General features: G+C 42.4%; 1 protein-coding gene across 3 annotated transcripts in view; it reads right to left on the reverse strand.

Annotated features, from left to right (window-relative positions):
• The window catches only part of LIMCH1 (LIM and calponin homology domains 1), a 174,522-nt gene that overhangs the window by 17,549 nt on the left and 130,976 nt on the right, over positions 1-25,997 (reverse strand). For 2 of the 3 annotated variants that reach the window (XM_040554967.1, XM_040554966.1), the window contains exons 9-16: positions 24,282-24,317; positions 18,913-19,039; positions 15,957-16,111; positions 15,358-15,760; positions 11,738-11,959; positions 3,227-3,320; positions 1,083-1,255; positions 314-419 (exon numbers count right to left, since the gene is read on the reverse strand). In XM_040554967.1, the coding sequence (XP_040410901.1) occupies positions 314-419; positions 1,083-1,255; positions 3,227-3,320; positions 11,738-11,959; positions 15,358-15,760; positions 15,957-16,111; positions 18,913-19,039; positions 24,282-24,317 (1,316 nt within the window). Of the gene's footprint in view, positions 1-313; positions 420-1,082; positions 1,256-3,226; positions 3,321-11,737; positions 11,960-15,357; positions 15,761-15,956; positions 16,112-18,912; positions 19,040-24,281; positions 24,318-25,198; positions 25,445-25,997 lie in introns of all 3 variants that reach the window. The other variant, XM_040554968.1, reaches the window with a different exon arrangement.

A 25,997-nucleotide genomic window follows, 5' to 3' on the forward strand; every position in this document is an offset into this window, starting at 1 on the left:
ATAATGAAATATAATACTCATGGACATAATAGAGCTTTAATTGTTAGGCCTGACAAGTGCAAGTTAGCATCCACCCTGACCCCCTCCTTCATGTCACAATTCTGCTGCTGTGGTTAAGGGGAACAGCAAGAAGTGCCCCTCGCATCACAGAAGCCACACTATCAGTATCAGTCAGATCCAACTAGAAATTAAACATATTATCTTCCATACCCTACAGGTCATTGATTAGGCATTCCCCCCTGACTACCACACACATGCATCTCATTATGTCCAGCTGAACTCTCTGCAGCTCCCAACCTCTCTTTTTGCTCACCTTGTCGATCAGAATTCTGCAGAGTGACCTGGCTGGTCTCAGGCAGTTTCTTTAAAAATGGCAATACTATACTCCCTTCTTGTTCCACGGCTTTCGGTTTTATTACCTGTTCAGGTGTTTGGGAACAGAAAACTGCATTCAAAAATCACCAGGTACAATCAAAGATTAACTTAAACCCTTTCTATTTAATTTCTGAAACAATATTATCAAAGTTTCATAAGTCTCTATCTCCAGAATTACAACATGGACTTGCAATATTGAAGTCCTGGAAATAACCATCAGTTGTTTGTTCCTGATACTCACACTGCAAACCAAGGCTCATCCTAACCCAGGACCAACATCTATCGTACCTGACAGCAGTATGGTGATGGCCATTTGTTACCCCTGCAACACCCTGCTCTTACTCAGCCCTTCAAGAGGACTAAGAGGGCAAGCTCCACTGTTTACACCTTCTGGATATTCTGCTGTCCCAATGTGTGGAGGGACTGGGCTTTGCAGGTTAAGTTCTCTTTTCCACTCCAGCCAGTTTGCAGGTTCAAACACTTCAAGCAGACACTGTGGAGTTTCTTTGGAGGAGGAACTCTCTTATAATCATTAGATTTGGCAGAGAAAATCTCTTTCAGGGTCATTCCCTGACATATTTTGAATTAAATCCTGATGTGACATATACAGAGAGAAAATACCAACCAGCCATTTGCACCATATCCATTTCCTTGTGAGGTCTTCTTTGTTTCATTTTCCATTCCCTTTCTTTCTTGCCCATACATACCTCCTGTGTAGCAGGGAGCACTGCTTCCTTCTGCTGCTCCATTTCAGGTTTCTTCACATCTTTCTCACTTGGAGCAGCTTCCTCGGAAGGGACAGGACTAGGAGGAAATTCTAGGCTCTTCACAACAGGGCTGGCACAAGCTGCAGTTGACTTGAATTGCTTTTGATCGGAACCTAATCCACACATACAAGAGAGAATGTCACAAGGTTAAGATATTTTTTCAAATACAATGTAGACCTATTTCGTATCTTCCTTCTTTAACACTGGCAAAATTAATCTCTCAGAAAACACAAAAATTGAAAGATAAATTTCACCTGATAAAATGTAGATGCCGACACTTGAGTAGGTCACCATGGGACACCCTTCATGGTTAACAAAGGCAGAGAGGCACTTCTTGGGGAAAGATCACCCAAACTATTTTAGACACCTCTCTTGTCTGAAATGAGCTGTAACCTACAATACACCTACTGAGGTATAGATCTCTGTAGTATGCATTCCTGGAGCTGTGTGATGAATCCTATTCTAAGGTGCTACCTGGACAAGCAGCTCTACAACAGTTAACCTGGTCTCACTATCAGCACTGGAAGATATGCCAGCTTGGCTGTTTCCACTGAACCAAGTCAGTCAAGCATCAGAAAGCAAATAAATTGTGGTAACAGGAAGCCTTGGACTGGAATAACCAGGTTGGCATTCAGTTCTTAAAAACAAAACAAAACAAAACAAAAACAACACAAAAAAAACCCCACCAACCAACCAAAAACAAACAAGTTGATGCTAGTTTACAAGGACAAGGAGCACAAGAGCCCACAGCTGAGGGCTATGGCAGCCTAATGGCTGCCAGCTGGTACCACCGTTGGAAGTGGAGCAGTTTCCAGCATCCCAGGCAGTGCACAAGCACCCACATATCTCTTAAAAATCCTGGAGCACAATCTCAGCTTCTGATCCTGTTCTGCCTCCAAGAGGTACCCCTTTGACAGGCTAGGAGAGGGAGCTAAGAAAGGGAGGCACCCCAAGGCTGCACTAAGAATGCCCACACCAGCAGAGACAAGAGCTGTTCCTGCTGCCTGGCAGATGCACACCACTTTGGAGCCGTTCCCACACCATTAGTGGCTTAGGGGTCACAGCATGGAAGTATCTAGCTTGTACTGAACAGCAGATGAGGTTGTCACACAGCTTGGACCATCTATCCCTCCAAAGCAGACACAATGAAAAACCACGTTCTTTCACCATTTCAGCTTTTGCAAGGTGTTCTCCCAGCTTTCTTTGGCAGACCATATTAACCTTTGCTACCAATACTTAACATTTAGCATTTCTCACAGGTGTGGAGCTTCTCACTGCTGACGGTTGAAAAGAGAATTTGGTTGGTTCATTCCACACCTGCAAATTCTACATTACTTGCCAGCTACAATTCCAGATTGTTACACTCTGTGCTGCTACGCAATGATTTTTTCTACCTGAAAGCCTGGCCTATTTCTAACTATGAGACAAAGTAATTAAGCCAGCTGATGAGCTGTCACTAGCAGTACATGTGTGTCACAGTTGTGCAGCACATCAAGAAAAGTCTGGATGTGTTTCTAATCTTGGAGGATGGTACTCCATTGATGTTTGAGAGGCAAGCGCAATTACTTAAGTCACATTTATCCTCAGCAAATTGGAGCAGCATATTTATATACCAATTACAGGCAGAGATTTCCTTTAAATACCTACTGTAAACAGTCCCTTTTACTTACCTGTACCAAGCTGAACTTTGATAGACCCATTCAAAAAAATGAACAGAAAAAGACCATGAGCTTAGTATGATAGCAGGCAGTAGACAAAATGCATGCTCAAAGGTAATATTTCAGAAACACCATTCAGAGGATAGCAGTTTCAATTTTTACGAGTAAATTCATTTCCCCAGATTACGGATTGTGCATAAAGCCTTTAAAGCAGAAAATCAAGGCAGTGCACAACACTGTCACCTTGCACCCAGAGCAGCATGCAGCCGTGAATGTCATTTCTGCCATCTTCTGCACTGTCTAATAAACCCTCTTGGTGCCGCTGCAGATGCACTTACTGGGCTGCAGCTGCTGCAGGGTGGGCATCAAGCCCAGGCCAGCGGTGGGCCAGGGCAGAGGCTAGGGGCCAGGGCAGCAGCCACCCACCTGGGGATGTGCCCGAAGGGCTCCCGGGTCCTGCTCCGCCGGGGCTGCCCTCGGTCTGCTGGCTGGCTGCCGGATCCACTTCCCCCGGGGAGGCCTGCAGAGCATGGAAACACAGTGAGTGCATTGGAAATAAAAGTATGAGTTAATTCTGTAGGGCAGTGTTCGCTGCTGCTTCGTAATGTGTTGGGTCCGCGCTGTTTTAGAGCTCAGTAGGGAGCTGTGCACTGGGGAGCGAGTCTCTGAGCAGTATGTGCTGCTCTGGCATCGAGTCACTGGGCTTTAATCTCCTTTTCTAAACGTTCAGCAAGCAGCCATTATGCAGTTGCTTTGGAATAGCTCATGCAAGCTTTTAAAATTGTAGGATATCTTGGATTGTGTTAGCTGGAGATAAGCATACATTTCACCCCTGGTTTTCTCTTCCAGAATAACACAAAAACGTATGCATCAGTGAATACCCAGCACATTCGAGGGCTTTAAAAGTGGCAAAGTAATTAAATACTTCCTTTATTTCATGGTTGTCTAAACAATCAGTTATCTGAAGGGAAAAGGCAGAGTTGGCAATAAAGGTAATGAAATACTTGAAACGTTATTGGGAAAGGACTGAAAAAAAATGGTGAGACCGTATCAAGCCAATAATCCAAATCGTTTTGAAAAGCCAGCTTCCTGACCCAGGACAAGCCTGTTGCAGAGCTAAACCACACCATCAAAATAACAGTAGCATTTCAGCTGATTTATTCAGCAGCTTCCCCTTTACATCTGCTTCCCCAGTAGGCAAATCAAGAAAAAAAAATGCAGCAAATCAATCAGCTACTGCACGGCGCCTCTAGCACATGAGAGAGCTAGAAAATGGTGCATCCAACAGAGGAAGGAAAAAAAAAAGCAGCAGACTGCTTTTAGAAATGAAAAGCAATGCATTTCAGAAGTGATCTTTGTAGACTCCCTTTCCTGCCCCTCAATCTTATTAACAGCTGCAAGTGAGGAAATGTGCTGAAATTTCCTCTTTTCTGGGGGCAGGATTCAGACCTCCGCCCTCTGCGCAGACGCTGCCTCCCCTCCCCACAGACGGCCGTGAGCCTACGGCCCCTCATCCATGCAGGCCCCAGGGGCAGCAGGCCCCAGGGGCAGCAGGCCTGGGCTCCCTCAGTGGTGTCACCGGGACGTCTGGTGGCAGTGCCAGCAGGATGCCAGTGCCTGCGGGCACACTGGCTTTGGAGAGTTTTGCCGTCAGCAGCGGGAGCGAATCCCTGCATCTCTGCTCCTCTCTGGAGGGAAGCATGCTGTGGCGAGGGGCAGGGAACGTGTCTGGGACAACTCCCTGCGACCAGTCCTGGTGCAAGGCCGTGGCCAGGGGTAGCGCTGGGAAGCAGGACAGGCACCAAACGACAGTGGTGAGCGGCTGGAAGTGGCAGTGCATCCCCTGTGGCACCTGCTGGGGATGGCTGCCCCAGGCAGGGCTTTTTCCTCACCGCCTGGTGCCTTCCCTGCACCCTCACCTCTGCCCACCCAAGTCCTCTGCTCCAGGCAAGGCGCAGGTGGCAAACTTGGACAAATGTGATAGGTTTGCCCCTTGCCATTCTGCTGCTCTCTTCTTCTGTATAACCCACCTCACCCTTCCCCAGCTCACCTTGATGCCAGCCTGTGTTTCAGTGAGAGCTTCTGCCCCTTCCTCTACCCCAGCAGAAAAATACCGCAACTACAGAGGATGTCTCCTTCAGCCTCAGTTCTGGTTCCTGACAGGACAGCAACAACTACTGGAAATCTGTTCACTCTCAACCTTGTGCAATGCAGAAATAAGTATTTCTTTCTCCATGAGGACAACCAGGCAGTGTAACAGGCTGCCATCTCCATCCTTGGAGGTTTTCAAGACTCGAATGATCAAGGCCTTAGCAACCTGGTCAGCTCCTATATCTGATCCTGCTTTGAGCAGAAGACCCCGCTAGAGACCTACAACCTGAATTATTCTGTGATTCTACAACCTGCACTCCTCCGTTAAAACTAAACAAATAGCTATTAACAAAAGCTCACTGTTTTCCCTCTACAAAGTACATTTCACTGGAAAGGCAAAAGGTACCTACCCAACAGCTCTATTCATCGTCACCAAGCACAAGCATTCCAATGAAAGTGTTTCATGTTTCAATTATTAATATTTAGATGATTATTATTTTTGGTAAAGCAATGGAACTCACCCTCCACTCTCAAAAAGCAAGTGCTGAAACTGAGAATTTAAAAGGCTCAGCAAATACATGGAGCTGATGCAATGTTACCTCCTCCGGTTCTAGAGTTACCTCAGGAACCTACATGCTGCTGTGCCACGCTGCTATCCTGCATAAGTGAAATCACAACTGAATCTAACTATGATCTTAATATCCAGTATGGAGGTTGAGCTAGTTATAGATATAGATGTTATTTATAGAAATTCTTTCAAAGAAGAGTTAAAAAAAAAAAAAAAGGAAGAGCTACTGCTTGCTGCATGAAAATTGATTTTGGAAATGACATGCTGCAGAAGCCCTGCTCCTGCTCACGAGACTTGACTCTTCCTCCTCCCTCTGCTGAGCAATTAAATGTTAGCATCATAAAGCTAAAAATATAAAACTGATTAGTAAGTAATTTACAAAAAAAGATTAAGTGAACTTCACTGGGGAACTCTCATTCCTAGTGTATCTAATTCTATTTGTAATAGCAGGTAATGTAATATTATCTAGTATTTTATCCACAGGTATATGATACATTGTAAAAAATTCATGTACTGATGGAGCCGATGAAATGGCTTTTCCGCCACGGACTATCACTTGCATTTCATAAATATTTTGTAATCAAAGTACAATATTATCACTGAATATAAAAAAGCCATTAAAACATTCAATTGCACTTGGGAAGATTGTATTTTGACATGGGCACTGAAAAACAACTTTGTGAGTAAGGTTCTCAGGCATTTCAGAGCAGATCTGACATTTTGGGATGAAGGACCCGTGCTGCATATCCATACCACAGGCATTCGTGTGGGAAGAGGCATCACTGCCTCTGCTGCAGGTGCTTAAGAGGGAAGCTCTTGTATAGTGTTATCAAACTCTCCTTTGGCATGACAATAAATCAGTTCCGTTTGTGGCCGATGGGATTTTTATCCCATGAACTAGGATATCACAGAATCACAGAATCATATCGGTCCAGGTATTTCTTGAACTATGACCACACAAGCCAGAAACAGCCCCATTGCCTACTGCTGTGGCAGAACCTTTCTTACAAAACCCTAAAAATACACTAACTAGGAACTCCCAAAACACTGAACTTCACAACTGCTACAAGAATTCAAACTCCAAAGGAAATTACAGCAGAACTTTATTAGTCCTTATTGTAAATTAAATCAAACTGCAGGTCAGTTAACACTACTTGTACACAAAATCACATAAAATGGTAATACTGTATTTTCTATGAAAACATGATGAAACAAGATGTCTGGAACCAGCAAGAATGCAGAGATCTGGAAGAATCAGGTGAGAACTACAGTGTGAATTCTGTAAAGTCACTCAGGAATGAAATTGGTTGCAGTATCAATAGCCACATGTACAAATTACCTGATGCATCCTTTAAACTTCTATGATGGAAATTGTATATGTATCAGCATTTTCCAGGTTATACTTCAAGACTTTAAAATGTCATATGATGATTTTCTAATCGAAGCTAGCTTATTCTGTTGCGAGTGGTAAAGCTGAAATGACCTTGGGCTGCCCCAGGTAAGTGCCTTGCATGCTATGGCAGTGCAGTGCTGCAGCCAGACACTGCTCTGACATGTTAAATCATCTGCCTCTTTTACTGGCAGCTAGATAATGCTCTAATCAGATCAGCTATTACAGCCAAAGACCAGGGTGGATCAGTAATTGACAGAGAAGCCTTCAAAGTGCTGCAAGAAATAGTGTTAAGTATTCTTGTTAGAGTCATTTTTGCTCGTTATTACTGCTCAATTGGGCAAAAATAATCTCCCATCACTTGCAGACACTGAAAATTGGATGGGGGTCTGCATGATGGGAGATACGGATGCTAAATTCATAACCACATCCCAAGCAGAGTTCTGTTCTACCCGCTTTGAAGTTTTGTTGTTCTGATTTCTCACCCTAACCCTTTTTCCCTTCAGGTAGTCCAGCCCGCCATGAATCTTCCCATGTATGGTTAAGGAAAAGCTGTCAATCTGGAATATATATAACTTACTCTGCAAGTGTTTCTTGTAATGAATCAAAGAACAAAGACTTGTCTTACCAGATACATACAAATCAGGATTTCAGCCCTGCTCGCTTGTACTTTGGCCAACAATCCCCAACCACAAGAAAGCTTATACTTTAATCTCAGTTCAATCAGTGGATTTTTGAAGATGAAGGAGAGTGTTACTTGGATATAGAAAAAAAAAGTTTCTTTTGTGCCAAGCATGCAGTGAGTAGAAACGGACAAGTTTAAGCTGGCTAACTAAAAATTAAAAGAAAGCCCAAATCTCCCCACCACCACCACCCCACCCCCATCTTTTTAAAGTTGCTGTCTATATTTATTTATTTTTTGGTTGATCAGAGCAAAGCTATAATTAGAGCTATAACAAGCCAGTAATTTCTAAATGGTCATACAAAGATTAGTTAAAATAAAGTGATGTTATGCACTGACAAATTAATCCCCCTACACTAAAATCTGCACAAATATTGTTTTAAAACAAAACATTTATTTTGCCAACTTCTAATTCAAAGAGTAAGAGGATACAACTTCTCAGTATTTGTAATGTGCATAACTGCTATGCATAATAGAAAGAAAACACAGCCTAACGGCTGAAAGACAGGACTGAAGTGAGGAGATGATTCTCACGTTGTTCCTGGCATTGCCACTGACTGATCAGAGGATTTTGAGCATGTCAGTCTTTTGGCCTTTGCCCCAGTTTTTGCAGGGGCAAAAAAATAAAAAAAAAGGAGATGTACTTTACCTGCCACCTCTCCTAGCTGCACATTGTTCCACAAACACCAGTGGGATACTTCCATCCTACTGCTAGGCCAAATTTACCCCTCCTAGCAAAGTCAGCCTTAAATCAGAGGCAAAATATAACAAACTGCTTTGAATAAAGGTATGTAAAATCAAAAAAAAAAAAATTAAAAATTAAATACTGAGGTATAGGGTACACCCATGTAAGAAGATTCTTACGCCTCTCTAGCTCCCAAAAAATCATACTAGCATTTCAAGTGGTACAACTTGATTAAACTTTTTTCCAAAATTCAGGCCAAGAGAGCTGTTGAAGTACAGCTGCACAGCATCTTCCCGGATTGCAGACAACGCCTGAGGCCAGCCGGACAGATTTAGAGCAGGGCTACAGAGCTTCAAAGGGAAGGCTGCCAGGCAGAGAGAAGACAGGACCAGTCAATTTGACAACTGAACTGAAACAGCAGGGAAGCAGCTGTAAGAGGGATGGAGGAGGAAGGGGCACGCAAAGAACAGGAAGAGAATCAGATGAGGAGGACAGGAGGGCCAAAGGTAACATCTATATGAAAAGGAATATGCACTCTCACAAGAGTCCAGGCAGAAAGTAAGCAAATAAAATACAAAAAGAAAACTAAGCTAGGAGCAACTAGAGGAAAACAAAACAAAACAAAAACTAAAAAGAGCATCTCTCAATAGACAGAGGAACTAGTGCCTGTGAATCTTATTCCAAGCCAGGGAAAGACACAGCTAACAAGTCTCTAAACTGTATCAATAAAGGAAAGTGTGCAAATAATGGCAGTGAAAGCAAGCTTAGAAAAGGCTTTGAAAACATGCTCCATTGCATCTATTCGCAATTTTTTTCTTAACAGAAATGTAGTGCTTCTTCCACTTCAGATAGCTCTGCTTCTTCATCTTGGCTGCTTCCTATCCCTGTTTCCGTCTTCTCCTCTTCTCCTAAAAGTTCAGTAGGGTTAAACATCAGACAGAAACTTTCTGAGTGGGTCAGACTAAACACATGCTTAATCAAGCCCCTACAAAGAAAAACTTTTCTTGTGAAAAATGCCACACCAGTCTCATAAAAAGACACAGTGGCGAACTGAGCTCTTGCCTCGTGAAGGATCATATCAACATCACCACTAGCTAGAAGACAGTCTTTACTTCAGCCTTGCACAGGTTTCTCCCAGCTGGAGGTGATAAAAGTGGCAGCTTCGGAGGTTTCCTTACTTCCAAGAAGGTGTTTTATGAGGAGTGCGACAAGCCCAGATGGCTCGTTTCTTTCCATGCTTGGATTCCCAGCCTTCCTAGGAGGGGCTGTATCTTCCGAGATGAGTTCAATACTCCAGACTGCAGATGCTGGCTGACATCACTGTATCAGTTGTTCGGAAACCAAAGTAAAATAGGGACAGGGGGAAGGCTGAGTGAAGTGACTCCAGGTAGCTGCCTCATTCCAGCAGGTAAGCTGGCCCCAGCCTGATGGCATCTATATGGAGATGCCTGGCAGTGCAGGCTGTGCCCCCACACCAGTGAGGAAGCCAAGTGTCAGTCCCATGCTCCATCTCTGTGGCCTGGCACCTCAGCCCTTCCCATCCATGAACTAGGGCACTCCTGTACACTTGACTGAGCTAAATTACTGCCTGGAAAATTAAAACTAAGCATCTGGGTAAAGAGAAGCAAGTATTTAGAAGGAAACAAATCAGTAAATCTTATCTCAGGCTAGCGAATTTGCTTCCAGCCACAGGCAGATCTCCCTCTCTCTGACCCGTCATGCTCAGTGCATTCCACTTGTTTGCCAGTGGTAGATTCCCTCAAAGCAACCTCCTCACCATGCTGTGCCCTTGACATGCCTGACACACATACCTGTGTTTGAGGCTGAAGTGCCTGGAGTAATTAGAAGGATTTGCACTACTCAGTCACATTAACAATCAAATTATGAAGCTAATGATAAAAAATCATTTGTTGGAACGGAGAAATAGCACCATTTGGGTGCGTGCTCATTCTCTCCAGATGACTTCACCATCAAGTACGCTCAAGTTTACAAACCAGGAGGTTTCTCTGAAAACGTCACAGTTGCAAAGAATCTGGGAATTCAAGCAGTTCTGCCTGTTTGCCAAAATCACCGTGAGGGCTAAGACACTGTAAGCAGAAATATTAGAATTCAGCTGGCCACATCATCCTCAAAACTATAGAAAGAAAAAGAAAGGGCATCAAACAGGTACAAAGAGGCCCAAGCCCTAACAGTAGCTGCTACTGCTGAATTTTCTCTCAGCTCTTCCACAGCTCCTAAAAATGGAGACGGTGATATATATGTTTAGCTAATTTTCAGATCACCGTTGTGATTGTTTCTAATCTATGGCAAGCCGTGGCCCCTCTCTACCCTCCAAACATTCCCCTTCCCAGCTCTCCCCTACCAGATGCAATGCCTACCTGGCTTCTCCCTTAGAACCAATTAATTCTGAAGCAAGCAATCTTTGCTCTGCCATCCTGCAAATCATTCACTCTTGACTCTGCACCAGTTCCCCCGGACAAGATCAAGTCTGTGCTCAGGGCACATCCCAGCTCCCAGCTACTTTACAGCAAGTAGACTTCAAAGCCCATCTGTCTGTGGCCAAAGACTGCCATGAAGCTGGAAGTAAGATAAGACACAAGCCCTTTGGCATGAATGAACCATCCCTCCCTGAGACAGATCCCTGCCCACTCCCTGTTATCCACCTGGCCGATACTTGGAAGAAATCTGAGATGAAAGCAAAAAATTATCATAATCCACGTTTCACCGCATCTCTGATTCTCTTTGTTGTTACACAAAAAAGAATGGCTAAAACTCACTGTCCTGCCACTTGTTGCAATCCTTTAACATGCTTTATTAGCAGTCCAGTCCTTATTTCTTGTTTTGTTTTTAACCATCTACTTTTGTGATAGTTTTATAGCATCTAGATTCCTGCTGTGATGTGCTCCAGTTTTTTTTTTTCTGCCTTTCTCTCTGGGGAGGAGGGGGAGAGAAAGATGAAAAGGTAAAATTAATTTGTTTCTCTGATAAGGCAGTTAAGAAGCACATTGGCCCCTTGGAGTATTTCAATAGCTTATCCCCTTTTCTAATATTTCTGAGAGGGGAATAAAAGCTGAATGCTCAAAACTGCCAGCACATCCACATCCTCATTTGAAAATTGAAAACTGAGACTAATTATAATGGCTCACACAGTCCAATTATGTTGCTGATCTAATCAGCTAACATCAGGAGAAGAGCTGAATAAGCGTGCACAATAGCTGGGACACAGAGTCAATTTCTCCCTGGCCCAGCACATTTAAAGCATGCTTATCAGCTGCATGCCATCCAAAAAAAAAGAAACGTTGGCTGCAAAAAGTTTTTGAACCTTCCCTTCCCATTTCTCTACCCACATCCCAAAGGAAGAAACCTTTAATTTACAAAGGATTTTTTTTTCCTGGTCTGGGCACACCCTCTAGAAATAAAACAAACATAACCACTTGGGTTTCATTAGTTAGTGATTAAATACATTACGAGACAGAAAATTGGCAGAGAAAGTAAGGCTGGTTTGTTCGTGTTGCTCTTACTGTTGGCTCTTTGTGCACACTCTGAGTGGCAGGCCTCTGTAAACTGAGCTCAACACTTGTGGGGTCCTTCTTCAACTCTACTGGGGGCCTGTCCCCTCTGGCTACTCCATCAAATTTCAGAGATCTGCTTGGCGATTGAGTAAATATTACTGTTGTACACTCTTTATCCTTTTCTTCAACTCCGTTGAAATTCTCTCCATTCACGCTGACTTTTCCATCTACCTGCAGAATACAGTTAAATAAATGCAAAGAGGAAATTAGCATTCAGAGAAATTTAGGAAATTAGGACTTCAACACAACATTACTATTGTTGTTAACACAGGCTACACCATCAGTGCAGGACAGAGCCAAGCACACATTTCAACAGGCCAAGATAGAAGAAAACCCCACTCTAGGGGGGGTTCATAAAATACAGACAAGTTCAGAATATTCCTGGTTTTCCCAGTTTCCCACATTTCACTCTCCCAGTACCTTACAAGTACCTTTTATGTACATCACATACGCAGTGGATTTTAAAAGAACAATGCTTTAAGCTGTATTTAGACTGAAACTTTGGGGTTTTGCATCGTGTCGTGCAAGAAGCCAGCTGGTTCTCCAGGACTAGTTACACCAACGAGCTGCTGTGCAACTGGCAAGCTCACCACAGCGTTACTTGCACATGCTTTCTGAAGCACTGCTGGGTGAACTCTGAAGGCTCAGGAGCAGCAGAATTCATCCATTTGTTTCTTTACTTTTCGTGACAGGGAAGTGAGGAACTAACAAATAAAACCGGGCATTCCACCTTCTCTGTGAGGTTATAAAATAAACAGCCACTTTCCCAAAAAATGATTTTATGCAGTCTTCATGGAGATGAGAGAGCAGAAACAGTTTAACTACTTTGTTCTCAAGGTTAAGCGAGCTCCTTGGAGGGCCTATATTCCCCCAGAGAAACTCCTAAGCAAGGAAGAAAATACAAGCTCTAGCTTGTTCCTTTGCACTGATACAGCTTTCTCTCATCAATATGTTTTGGATGGGCATGGCACTTAGAAAGTTCCTTCTGTTTGGCGGGCTCTTTGTAGAAGTCCAGGCATACACAGAGAAAGTCTCGCTCCAAAAAACTCAGGTGACATTCAGAGTAAGAGCCCAGCTGGGATCTGCAGAGGGACCAGAAGAGCACAAGGTATCAGTAGCACTATATAGCTCCTGCCTAGCTACAGCAGAAAGCTTTATAGGCATGTCAGCAGGGCTGAGTTTTGGAGAAGAGCTTTGCTACTCTGCACGCAGATCCCTCCTTGCAATAGGATCATCGCAAGAGACAACAAGAAGGTGATGGAGAAAGTACAGAGAGCCTCTGCTCTGCCACTAACTGGACTTTGGGGGAGCAATAGTAGAGACCAGCGATTTCTTAGAGAAGTCATCCGGGACATATATGGTGATGAGTCATGTCAGGGCTCTCCACAGGTACTGCATAAACACAAAACGTGTAAAAACAAGCTCAAAGGTCTGGCTTTCTGTGGGAACTTTTGGCTTACTTCGCTGCTATTGAAAAAGGATGCAACAAGTGTCAAAACTGCTTTACCAAACTGAGACATGGTTTAAGAGAAGTTCTTGCCAGTTCATCCTCCCTGCCCCGCTCCTCTGTTCACTACTCACTTATCTCCAATACTCTGCTTATTGGGTAAACAGCTTTAAAAGCAGCACTCCAACTTAGTATATGCAATTGGTGCTGTGCTAGGGGCAAACCTCTCCTGTTACCTTCTTGTACACGTGCCTCCAGAGACCTGCTCTTCATCTGAGGACGAGTAACTGGGAGGCCATCTCCAGGGCGCTGGGCATCCCCAGCTCTGGTGGGAGTGCAGGGAGGTGAGGGCAGCTGGCACCTCACACAGCCAGCTCCCAGGCAGGGAGAACCAGCCGGGCTCTGCACGTGTTTCACCCGTTCTGGCTGCTTTTCAGATGGAAAGTTCCCTCCCTTTCCTCACGGCCTTCAGCCACGCTGCACAATACTTGGTTTACTTCCAACTGCAAGTGTGGGCAGACACTGAGCCCCAGGTCTTCTGGGATTGTGTGCTGGATTATCTGCTAGAGAGGTGGGTCATGAAAGACCTCAGAAATATAAAAGCCAGAAAAATACTGGCAGGCCACACCATCCATTTTAATGTCTCTGTTTAGACTAAGACATTTCTCTATTTATATTAGGGAGGAAAACCAAATGTTTGAATGATCAGGACAGATGCCCCAGCTGCAGAGTTAAACAAACAGACTCCTCTCCTGATCTGGAGCAAGTCAACACATTGTCACTGGAGCCGAGAATCGTCGACAGACTGGTGTTTCGGGGCAAAATAATGCTACAGCTACATAATCTAGGGAATGGGTCTTATTAAGACAAATCTCACTCCTCCACATCCAAGATCTAGACAGACTTTCAGTGGTGGCTAGGGTGGAGAAGCATCCATGTGTTAACTTCTCCCTTTATATGTGAACTATGTATGGATTAACATAAATGTGATACATACATGTCTTGGTCCTGTGAGAAAAAATGGTAAAGGGGAAAGGGGAAAGGGGAAGGGGAAGGGGGAAGGGGGAAGGGGAAGGGGAAAGGGAAGGGAAGGGAAGGGAAGGGAAGGGAAGGGAATGGAAGGGAGTGGAAGGGAGTGGAAGGGAAGGGAAGGGAAGGGAAGGGAAGGGAAGGGAAGGGAAGGGAAGGGAAGGGAAGGGAAGGGAAGGGAATCCTACTCCCATTCTCCATATCCATCCAGTCCAAGCATATATTCCCCAGGTTTTATACCCTAATTTCAGTCTCTTCTCTGAACCCTCCCTGCCAACACTCCAAAGCCTATATCTGGGTCCTCATTCAAGGCAGCCCTACTTTTGTCCAAGTTCTCTTACTTCTTTTATTCCCATAATCTTTGTCCAGTTCTTGCAGCCTAATGCAGCCACCCCACCTCTTTCACCAGCAGTTCCCAGTGACACCACTGCCCCAGTACCAATCTGTTTTTCCTCGATGTGCATGGGCACCCTGTATTCCTTCTTCACTCCGGTGAAGCAGCTTTCCCCATTAACCCCGGTGAGAAGCATGTTTAGGACAGAGAGCATCTCTGGGCAAGCTGGTTCTGAACTCTGAAGGAGTAGTGACTCTCTGAAATAGATGCACACTACAGTGTTTCAAAGGCTTGTGACTTGGCTGATTGGGACAGACTCGTCTGGGTGTGGCAAAATCAGATCTTCGACACAAAAACCCGTTCAGGTATTGCTCCAAACATCAAGGCCTTCAAGGACCCCACCCCTGCCTTTTTGTTATAAACACAAACAAACAAAAAAAAGCATGACGACATACTTTTTCCTAACCTCTTTCTCACAAAATGCCTTGCTTTTATCCTCGAAGCCCCTCTTTCTCTCTTTTTCCCCCAAACAAATTTAGCCTGATGGAAAATGACCAGCACAAATACTCCAGGGTCAAGTTCCTCAAAAGGCTGGTAACCACGAGGCTGGAAAGCACAGAGCATGAAGCTGAATTTTATAACATCAGGATGTTGCTACAATTTTTTACTTAAATTGCATTAAACATTTACATGCTGAGATGATTTAGTCAGGACTTTTTTTGCCTTCCCATTGACTCTGAGGAGTGCAACGTATCCTACCTTGAAGTTCTTTAAAACTTCCTGTGTATTTTTGGGCTGAGAGTAAGGCTTGGGTGTCAGCATAGGCACGGCCTTGGAGACAACACTTTTGCTGGGAGATGTGCGGCCCGTCGAACCGCTGGGTTCTAATTCAGCGGTGGGAACAATGGTTGCTTCAATGGTGGCAGTGAATTTTGGAGCAGGCAGCGACTGTTGCCTTAAGTATCTCAGAGGATTCAGGTCTTTCAGTGGGGAATCTGGCTCCACTGAATGACTTCTTTCCAGAATTTTTGGCATCTGCAGACGCTCGAGGACAGCTTCGCTAATGGTGAACCTTTCGATGTACTGCTGGAGGATGCTCTCAGCCTCCTCCTGGGACTTTGCATTCTTGTACGCCTCATGAAGCTCCCGCTCTCTTCTCTCTCTGCACGGGAGACAATACAAGAAAAACCATCACATTAAAATTAACACTGCAAATCATTCCTGTTTCCTCTGCTCCATCAATATCCTTCCCTCTCCCCCACTGTAGTCCTGCAGGCCTGGCTGCCCACAGCCACCTATCACCGACAAAACACACCACATTTTCAGACATGCCACTGCACTTCAGTAAAAAAACGTACTTCTCTTCCACAATTTCTCGGTAGGTTTTGATGCTTTTTCTGCGCTCATTTGATCCGTCTCCAGACAATAACCTTTCCATTTTCTTTCTCTCAGCTTCTTTTTTTATTAAATCCTGGGAAGCACTCCTTCGACGACTCTTCCACCGAGCCAGGTCCTGCAAGAGAAGGAAGGCAGCTGAATGCAGAGTTGCAAACAACTAAAAACTGGCTATAAGAAATCAATGAACCCAGTCAGCAAAGCTCTGCAACGTCTGCTCCTGGCTGTGGACCAGGCTCTCATTACCTGCAGGCAGCGGTGTTTACTTTAAAAAGAAAAGGAGATGATACCATAAAAAGATGTTGCTGTACTATTTTTTTCCTAATAGCAGGATGCAGTCAGAATTTCATCATGTATTTTTACTGGTGGCTGGTGTGGTTTTTTTTGTTGTTGTTTGTTTGTTTGTTTTTGGCTTTGTAGTGTTGCAGAAGCATGCTAGGTAATAACATTAGGAAATGTGTCCTGAAGGGCCCAGTTAGAGCAGTCACTTTCCCTAGCGCCAATTCTAGGGCCCGAAGCTGATTCCTCAGGAAGATGAAGTAGAAAAGTTAAGGTTGGTGGGGAATTTTAACGATCAGGTGTGCCAGAGGCAGGAAGTCACTGGTGGAAGGGACATTGCTTCACCATGAAGTACAGCTCCATGAATACACTGTCTGTGAGATGTGAAAATCACATACGTTGCCCATGCTATCAGCTAACTACATGCAAGCACACTAGACCAGGGACTATGCAGCCAGAAAAATGCAGTGCAGAACCCAAACTTAAACTCTTCCTCATGGGCCCAGATTTCAGCAACAGGTTACTGTGTTGCTCGCACTTGGTTGGCTTGACATATGAGAGAGAAATAAGACTGTGGTTTGTATCCAGCTATGTAGACGCATTCTTGTTGAAGTAATAATCTTATTCTATTTGGAAGCTGCCTGTCCAAAATTGTCCAGAGGACCCAGTGATTCTGGTACTTCACTTCTCATGTGAAACCAGCTTGATACTAAAACAGAAAGCCATGAGGGATACCTGCTATGGGCACCTACATCCTGCATCCTGCTTGGTTTATGAATTCACAAATATTGGAGGGTAGAAAGACAAGACTTGTTTCACAGTAAAATACTACAGGGAACAAGTGTTTCTAAGCTGTAAAATTTCTCTGCAACCAACCAGGAAAGGAACAAAATTTTTCATGTTAAAAAATACCCTCTGCAGAACTTCTGCAAATAAAAATAACTTCATAGGAAACTGTAGGGATATGTTTGTCATTAACTTTACAACATTAGGAGATTAGGATACAGACAGTATTTCACGCGCTCTAACAAATTTTGGTTTTAATAAAAACCAGAGATTCTGTACACATACTTAATTCAAAGGCTATTTCATTAATTACATGGTTTTCCAAATATTTTAATTGCATTTTTATTGGTAAACAGCAGAAGGTACTGCAAGCATAACTTATTTTATTAAAACCAGGAACAAACCTTGTCACTTTTAATTTAGCTTAAAACCACAAATTATTGACGTTACACTCAAGGGAATGCTCATTAAAGTATTTCTTCTCATGACCTACATATATCAGTCCATAATCCCCTTCTTGAAACATGGCCTTTCATTTTTTTCAGTTACTAATTATTCTCATTGAAGTACAAAAGCATTTCTTTATTCAGCTACTCCCACTATTGCCTATTGTTTGGAAATTAGTTTTTCATTAGCAAATTTCATAACATAAGCCCTCCTCCTCTTTTTGCAATTAAAAACCAGACATGTTTATCTTTTCCAGCTCTGCTGCTTTAGAAAAACAATAATAATAAAACAAGCTATGAAACTGTTAATTGTTGGCAAATTTACAGCATGGGCATATAACAAATATGAGACCATGAATATGGTGTCGTCTCTACAAAGCCCTCTGAATGCCAAGGACATTCCAGTACAGGAATTTTTAGTAGCTCTTCAGAACTTTTAGTTTGGCGTGTAAGGTGCTGAGGGCCTGGAAAACTTGCACACTTTAGCTCAGAGGATTTTCCATTCAGCAGCGAAGAGTTCTCAAACCTCTTGAATTCCTTTGGACTCATTCTTATCTCTGCTGGGAAATTAAGGCTTCCCACACATACAGACCACTCAGTTGAAATCCTTCATTGTTCTACGAAGTTATTTATTAGTTGTGCATACTGTTCTTTTTTTTTTTTTCCTGAATTTTCTATAAAAATGTCTATAAAAATGTTTTGTAGCAGCTGTCCTTATAATTGGAAATCACTGTACTAACTGCTTGAAGAGATGTAAAAATAACACAACTCAGACAGTCCTCAGTGAAAATCAGTCTTTAGGAATGAACAAGACTGATACTGAGACTCCTGGTACTAACCTACCTGCAAATCATGAACAATGTTTTTCTGTCCCTGTTGATTTGCTGAAGATAATGCAAAATTGCCAGGACAACTTAAAAAACACATTGAATAAGGAGGGTTTGGGAACGGTTTGTAATGCAAGCAGGGTGTACCTAACTTGAAGGGTAATTTGTTTGCTTGGATAAGATGGAAAATATTAGCATTTTCTGTATCTATTCAATTTATTGAAGTCAAGTCCAACCTATATATTTATCACCCTACTTAGTCCTATATTTTGTCACTTTGGGCACTTACTAATTAGAAAATTAGAGAAATTGGTGAATAGAAGCTGTCCTGCTTCCATTTTTACCTATAGTTTAATTAAATTTTATACAAAAGCAAAATACCAAGTGCACCTGTGTGTTGTGTAAAGTACATCAAATTATGAACTTCTATGCTTTTAGGAACAACACATTGAAAAAAAAAAAAAAACAAAGAAAAAAGCTCCTGTTTTTAGTACAGAGCAACTGTAGGTTTAGCAGGTTTTACTTTTTTGCCCAGCTAGCTGGCTTCAGCGCCAGTGTTGCAGACAATGTTGTATACTCACATCTTGCCATCTGGTCTCGTCCTCTTTCAGCTGGTTGTGTATATTCTGCAGTTTTTCATGGCGAGCTTTGCTGTGAGGCTGAGACACAGCTTCTTCTTCACATCTCATGTCAAACATGCTCACGCTCCTAAACGATGAGGGAATAATAAGAAGGGCAGTGTTATTTATAAGCTTATGTTCCCTCAGCTTTGTTAGAGCTAAAGCCACATGAGGGTGCTACAGCAGAATCAGACACCTGCACCGTTACGAAGCTCCCAAAAGCAGCAGTCCCCTAGAAGGACCAGTTAGCAGCCATATGACTTCCACGCAGCACTTCAGGCAATATACTCCTCAATTTTCTCTTGTTTTCGTTAGCCAGCAGTACCTTTATTTCTCACTAAGAAGCGTTACTAACAATAACGCTCCATCAGTAGCTGTTGTTAAAATCATTGTATTCAGAGCTGAGGTCAGAGTATTTAACTTTTTGAAGATGTTTCCCACTGAGCTTTCACTGACCTCTCCAGTTATACTGCAGACAGCAGCTTCCATTTTACTGTAAAACAAGAGAGGCTTGAGAAGTACACTGCAGGCAGCATGGCTGGCTAAATGCTACAGAAACCTGGAGAGCCTGCCCAGAGAAGTCCATGCAACACAAACAGCATGTTGCTTCCTCCTCTCCCTTCCCTACCTCGAAGGAACTCAATGCTATCAGCACCAACTTATTAATCCAGCCAACCTAACAAAGGCAAAGCCAACTGTACAACAAACAATCGTAATCAGGACAGAACAGTTTCTTCATACACATGCTATTTCTGTCCCTGACCTTTGGAAAGCTAAAGGAAAAAAAGGTCATGGTTTGATATTATACAGCCATTCATATTATTTAAAGATCTCCACATGTAGATAATGGACTTACTACTCCCCCGTACTACCTATTATTAGTAAGACATGACCTCAGTTGTGCCATTAAAAGCAAAAAAGCAAAAAGAAAAAAGCCATGCAGCTCCACGTGAGGTAATTTCGCAGCAGTCTTCAAATGATCATCTGTAGCTTTAGGTGAGCTGACTAGCAGGAGAAGCACCAAATGAAGACAAAATTGTAGGCAACTGTGTACGCAGTAATCAAAGTGAATACACGCGGAAAGCTGTGCTTATAAATATTTAGCTGTCATTTTATTCAGGCAAGCAAAGATGTGAGCAACCCACTCTATAGGGAAAACTGAAAGGTCTGGACAGTGGATGGAAAAGGACATGCACAGATCCCATCCCGTTAGTAGGCATTTATGCAGAAACGAAAGGCAGAACGCACCCTACTGCCTTTAAGCACAAACAGTGAGGTCAGCATATTACCACGCTTCATCCCTTAAACAGAGTGCTGAGGAGGGGTACTTTGGGATTCTGTGGGTAATTTAGGGGTTGTATTGCTCAGGATTAGATTGGAGCACTCTTAAATAACAGAAGAGATAGCAAGTTTTGCTGTTGTTTTAAAAACTAAAAGCCTACTAACGAACATTTAAATACCAGCCGTATTTTGCAAACTGCTGAGGTAGGTTGGGAGACGAATAACATAATAAAGCCACTGTCGCTGTTTTTTTTCCAGTTTAAGTGCTTTTGAAACTTAGAGTAAGAAAAGCCTTTAGTGTTAACTATTTGCTTACTGGGTCTAACTGGTTGGGTAGCTCCCTTCTTGTACCTTTCCCTCATGTCAAAGAATATTTCATTCACATAAAGTAGAAGAAAACAGAAGACCTGAAATGCTGGTAACTGGTTTTAGTGCATGAGGACTAGTCCTTGGTCATTTGGGGTGGGAGAATAAAGATACTTTCAACTAGGAGTCCTGACCTCCTAATGAAAGGCTAGTATTTTTTCCCTGCATTCACTCAGGGTACACAAAGATGGCAAAACAAAGGTTTTATGGCTATTAATAATGCAATTAAAAAGGCACTCTGGAAAAGGCTTCAACCTACAGTAGGAATGAAACCATGCACTACAACCCCACACGAACCTTCTATTCTAGTCGTCACCTCACGCTGCTCACCCTTCACTACCGTGGATAAGCTACCAGATAGGTTCAACCTGTCATCAGCCTAACGTCAGCTCTGCAGTAACATGCTATCGCGCACATCTGGCTTCCCACGAGAGCAGTCTGAAGGAGTCATCTCAAAGCACTGTTCTCTGCTCTGACCAGCGCGTAACAGCCATTATCGAGAGCCACCTCATTTCCTCAGGACATGGAAAAGGCCACCTGAAATGCCTACGTCGGTTTCTCTGCCTGACACATTCATCCTTAGAAGAAAATCGAGGCCAAAACTCTCCGGGCTTCTGTCAGAAGACACTTTCACTATGAGTCTGACATCATTTCTTCCGATTTCTTTCTTACATAAGCTACGGATGACTCCAGTCTGCAACTATCACCTGCATGAACAGAGCTAGATTTACGTCTTCCTTCAACCGCCTGCCAGATCACAGGCACGCGGATGGGGGAGATGTTACAGTACAGAATTCCTGACCATGAATTTTCTGCCATGAGCAAGGCTCTGGGGATTGCATCCAAACTCTGGAAGCGACAGGCCTTTCTGCTGACCAGCGTACCACATCTGCTGTTTTAACACAGATCTGGGAAAAACTGTGCAGACCAACCTATTTTGAAGGGCTGGGTCTTTGGGATAATGTGATTTTTTAAGTTACACTACTATATTCTTGCAAATTACAGTTGTTTTTGTTAGAGTTATAATACAGTAATACTTTTTTTTTAAAATAAAACTTTGAAGTATGAGATAAAAACGTCTTCATAGACTTGAGAGTTCAGACCATTTAATTTAAGAGTCTGATCTACGGTAAAAAATCTTTTTATGAGAGTATGTTAAAATCCTTATGCAAAGCATTTATTATGCGGCTGCATTACCATTTATAAACATACTAAGACTTAAGAAACCCCAACAAAACATAAAAAAGAGACAGGCTGGCTAAAGGATCAGACTCTAGTAAACAAATACTCAAATTTCTCATACCACTATAATTCAATTGTTGGGCTTAAAGTATAAAGCATAAGCCTAAATGAACACTGGGTTGTCACACTACCACCAGAACTCAGCCCATCTCCTAGGGAGGTGAGGGACTGGTCAGCAGCAATACGTTAGCTATAGGGGAGGCAATATAGGGGAAGAGAGAGATGCACTGCATTTCAACCCTATCGAGTTAACCTTCTTGTGCCTCTCGCCCTTCAGAAGACACCATATTGCCAGCACTTTACCACATAAACAGCATGCCCAGCTACACCACTCTGTATTTTTTGCTCTGCATTTTGCAAAATCTGATCTGGAGAGAAATGAAGATGCCCCAGGATATCACCACAGTCCCTGCCAGGTCTAAAATGGCTCCCACTTCTATACTGGGCAGAACGTAACAGGAATCGGAAAGTGACAGGAATTGGAAACCTGACAGAGGGCCACAGGAAAGTCTGGGGAATGGAGAAAGGGGAAAGAGAACCATGAGCAACCTCTTGCTGCCCCCCAATAGAAAACTATTACCTTATGCACTGTTCACATTGTTGTACTAAGCCTATAATTATGTCTGGGGAGTCTCCAAGCAATCACAGCGCCTAGCCAGGGTTGTCTCCTTTCCTCCAAGTTACACTGAATATTGCTTTTTCGGGAGCTGGAGACAGCCCTGGGCTGCTGTCACAATCTGACAGCCACTAACCAGCGAGGGGAACTCTGTCAGCCTAACAAGGGGGTTTCTAGGTTCTGCTGCTGGAATAAATAGCACTGAGTCTAGGGCTCAGTTCAAGGCACAGTTTTCAAAGAAGATTTGACAAACATTTTGGAAGCATTTTAAATGTCAGCTCAATTTATTTTTCCTACTTGTGAGCCACATTTTATTAGATTCTTCCTAAGTACTTCATCTTCAGGAGGAAAAACACAATCTTATATTTCTAAGAAATTTAAAGACAATTTAAAAAGTAGTTGTTCTGTAAGCTGTAGCACATCTGGCAGGATGATAATAAGGCTTGAACATTTATTGTTTTGCCTTTTAAAACAAAATTAGAATCGACGTGCAATAAACAATATTATTTATTCGCATCCTTGCTACTCTTACATTACACAACCAAACACGTTGTGATGCCCCTTTGAAGGCATCTCCATGTACTTTCTCTCATCTTTGCATTTAATACAGACGTGCAAAACTGTGGGGAAACGTGAACAAATCAATCATACAGATAACGCTTTATGAAATGGCAGGAAAGACTCCACTGTATAGTATTTCTGTGTTGCTATGCTAGTTATACCTCATCTCTTGATTTGATTGAAAAGATTTCTACTTCTTGAAAATGATCACATTTACTCTGTGAGCAGAGGACAAGGGCTTTGCACAGCAGAAAGGAAATACATCTGCGTAGTACAGGTCTTGTAAAGAACATTCAGTCCGTGATTCTAGCCTTTATCATTAGAGGAAAGGTTGAAAAATATAGATGAGTCTCTGCATATACTTGTTATTAAAATGAAACAAGAAAACCCTCTCTTCCATTTCTATTTTGTGATTTAATCCGGGAGACAAGAGAAGGTCATATGCATTTCTGTGAACAGAAGGATATTAAAGACACTATTATGTGGGTAGTCCCCAACTATTTCTTTGCTTCTAAATGACTGCGCTTTGTGAGAATAGCTAATACATTCACAGAGCTGTTTAAATGACATTGCATATTAATCTGAACTACAGCTCACATGCATCCACACACAATAAAAATGTTTAAGTGCAATAAATGTCCCAGTCCTACTACTTTTGCAAAATGTAAGGCATTGAGGTGAAGAGCTTAAAATTTAAGTTTAGTATATTATTAAATTACTCCCAACCTAGAAGGGATTCAAGAGAAAGATTTAAAAAGACAATAAAGGAACAGCTAAAGATATATTTTCCTGATAATTATTCTGAAGATCACAATGAATTTTACTGTACTTTAGGTTTTCCTTTTTCTTACTGGTTGAGTTGTACAGGTCACACTTTGTTTTTTTTCCCAACACCCAGCCCAGATTCAACCCAACTGTCCTTACCCATAACTGATTAGAGGAAATGGAAATTCAGAAGAAAAACAAAAGAAAAGAAAAAAAATGGGAAAAAAAGGGGAAAAAAAAAAGAAGAAATAAGGCTTTAAGCAACAGCTGCATATTAGTGTTATGCTCAGTTTTTATGGGCTTTTATATATAAATTATTTTTAGCTGCAATGTAAGCCATATTGCATTCAATTTTTCAGTGCTTTTCTGAAAAATTTATTTGCTGGAACACTGCAAAATAATAATGAGGCATCAACTGCATTTTAAATTAGTAGAAAGACTGGAAAGCATGCAGTGTAAGTTGTTTAAAACAGAATCTTGTGAACACAAGACAACTTACTCTGCGTCATCAGACACAGCAGTTCTGGGGCCGAATCTACAAGACCAAATACAAAATTAGAGTGTTGGTAAATACAGTAAATAGTAATTGCAACTGGACCCATCCAATTTGGGTAACATTTCCTTGAACATCCAACCTGTACTACTAAAGCATACCAACAGAGAACCAACCATGCTGTTCAGAGATAATGTACTCGATACACAAAACTTACCTAATCATCTGATGGTCAAACTGCCCAAGAAAACTGCCCATCCCTCCCTGACTAATGCCCCCATTGTAAAAATGTACTACAGCATACCTAAACCGGGTTTAGAAAATAGTTAATGAAAATAGACAATATATTGACGTTTACATTAAGTGGCTCACATGCAATGAATGGAGACAAAACTTAACAGTTACATTCCACAGTAGTGCTCAAATCACCATTATAGTAGGGTAATTTTTTTTTTTTTTGTGAAGCTGAAAAAAAGGTACTGGTAATACACATGTCAGTGTGTCATTCACTGAAGTGTCTGTCTTGTTTTGAGTCATGCAAATGCCATGTTTGTATCTGGGATTTATCATAAAAGAACATGAAGTACAGAAGTTGACACCGCAGCATTTTCTAATCATAGAGAAGCAAGACACACATCTCTGAAGATGCCCAGCAGAGTCCAGTTGAACCTCTGCTACTCATAAGCTATTTTTTTTATTCACATAAACAATGCAATCAAATATTTGCTTTCATTAGCTGTAGAAAAGAAAACAATACATTATACAGATATTCTTTTTGTTTCTCAAAAGTCTGTACTGGCATACAACATTTTAGTTTGGACTGAAAACACACCAAGCAAAGCAAAATCTGAATTCTGAAGTGTGCACACAGTAGGAAAGCAAGGGGTGTACAAGCTGCGTGGTTCACACCATACAGAGCTCACGTTTGCAGATGCTCATCCTTGGCTGACAATGTTTCGTTTTTGTTTTCCTCAGGAACCTCCTGAAGCTTAGACGTTTGATCAAGGTGGACTTCATTAAGGCTATGTTCACCCACTTGGGCAGTACAAATATTATCATCTTGTCCGGCAGGAGGGAGATCACATCTTTCCTGCTCTTGCTGCTCTTGTTGAGGTAGCATTACCGGTTTTTCAGAGCTAGTATTGCAGACTTGTGGACATTTTTCAGGCCTGAGTGAGCCAAAGGCAGCATTGCAAAGAAATGTATTAAGCGACATTTGAAAAATCACATATACATAATGGAAAGCATAACCGTAAGTTATCAAAAAAACTCACAAACCAAAACAGCTAATAGCTGACAAGCTAAATGTGACAGGTGCCCAAAACGTAATTATAATAGAGTCAAATGCTTGTACTTCCATTCTTCCATGCCAGTAACATAGATTTCCCTGGACAACCTGAAAAATTAAAGCTTTATGTACATATTCAACCTAAGGTCACTTCAACATCAAACCACTGTTCAATCGTACAGTAGGTGACAGTGTTTTTCTTCTCCTGGCTGAGCTGTACATCAGTTTTTCACTTGTGTATGCACAGGTGCACGTGTATCCTTCCCTTCTCATGTACTTTGAAAAGGCTGAGGAGTGAGAACTTTCCAGTCTCACCTGCACGTGGCTCAACCAGCCAATGCATAACTCTGTTCTGAGGCTTACCCCTCCAACGTCCCCACGTAGCCCTGCTCATCTGAACAAAGACACCACACCTTATCGGGGGAAGCTAGTTC

Source organism: Cygnus olor, chromosome 4, assembly GCF_009769625.2.
Source record: "Cygnus olor isolate bCygOlo1 chromosome 4, bCygOlo1.pri.v2, whole genome shotgun sequence".
In the NCBI taxonomy this organism is placed as follows: domain Eukaryota; kingdom Metazoa; phylum Chordata; class Aves; order Anseriformes; family Anatidae; genus Cygnus; species Cygnus olor.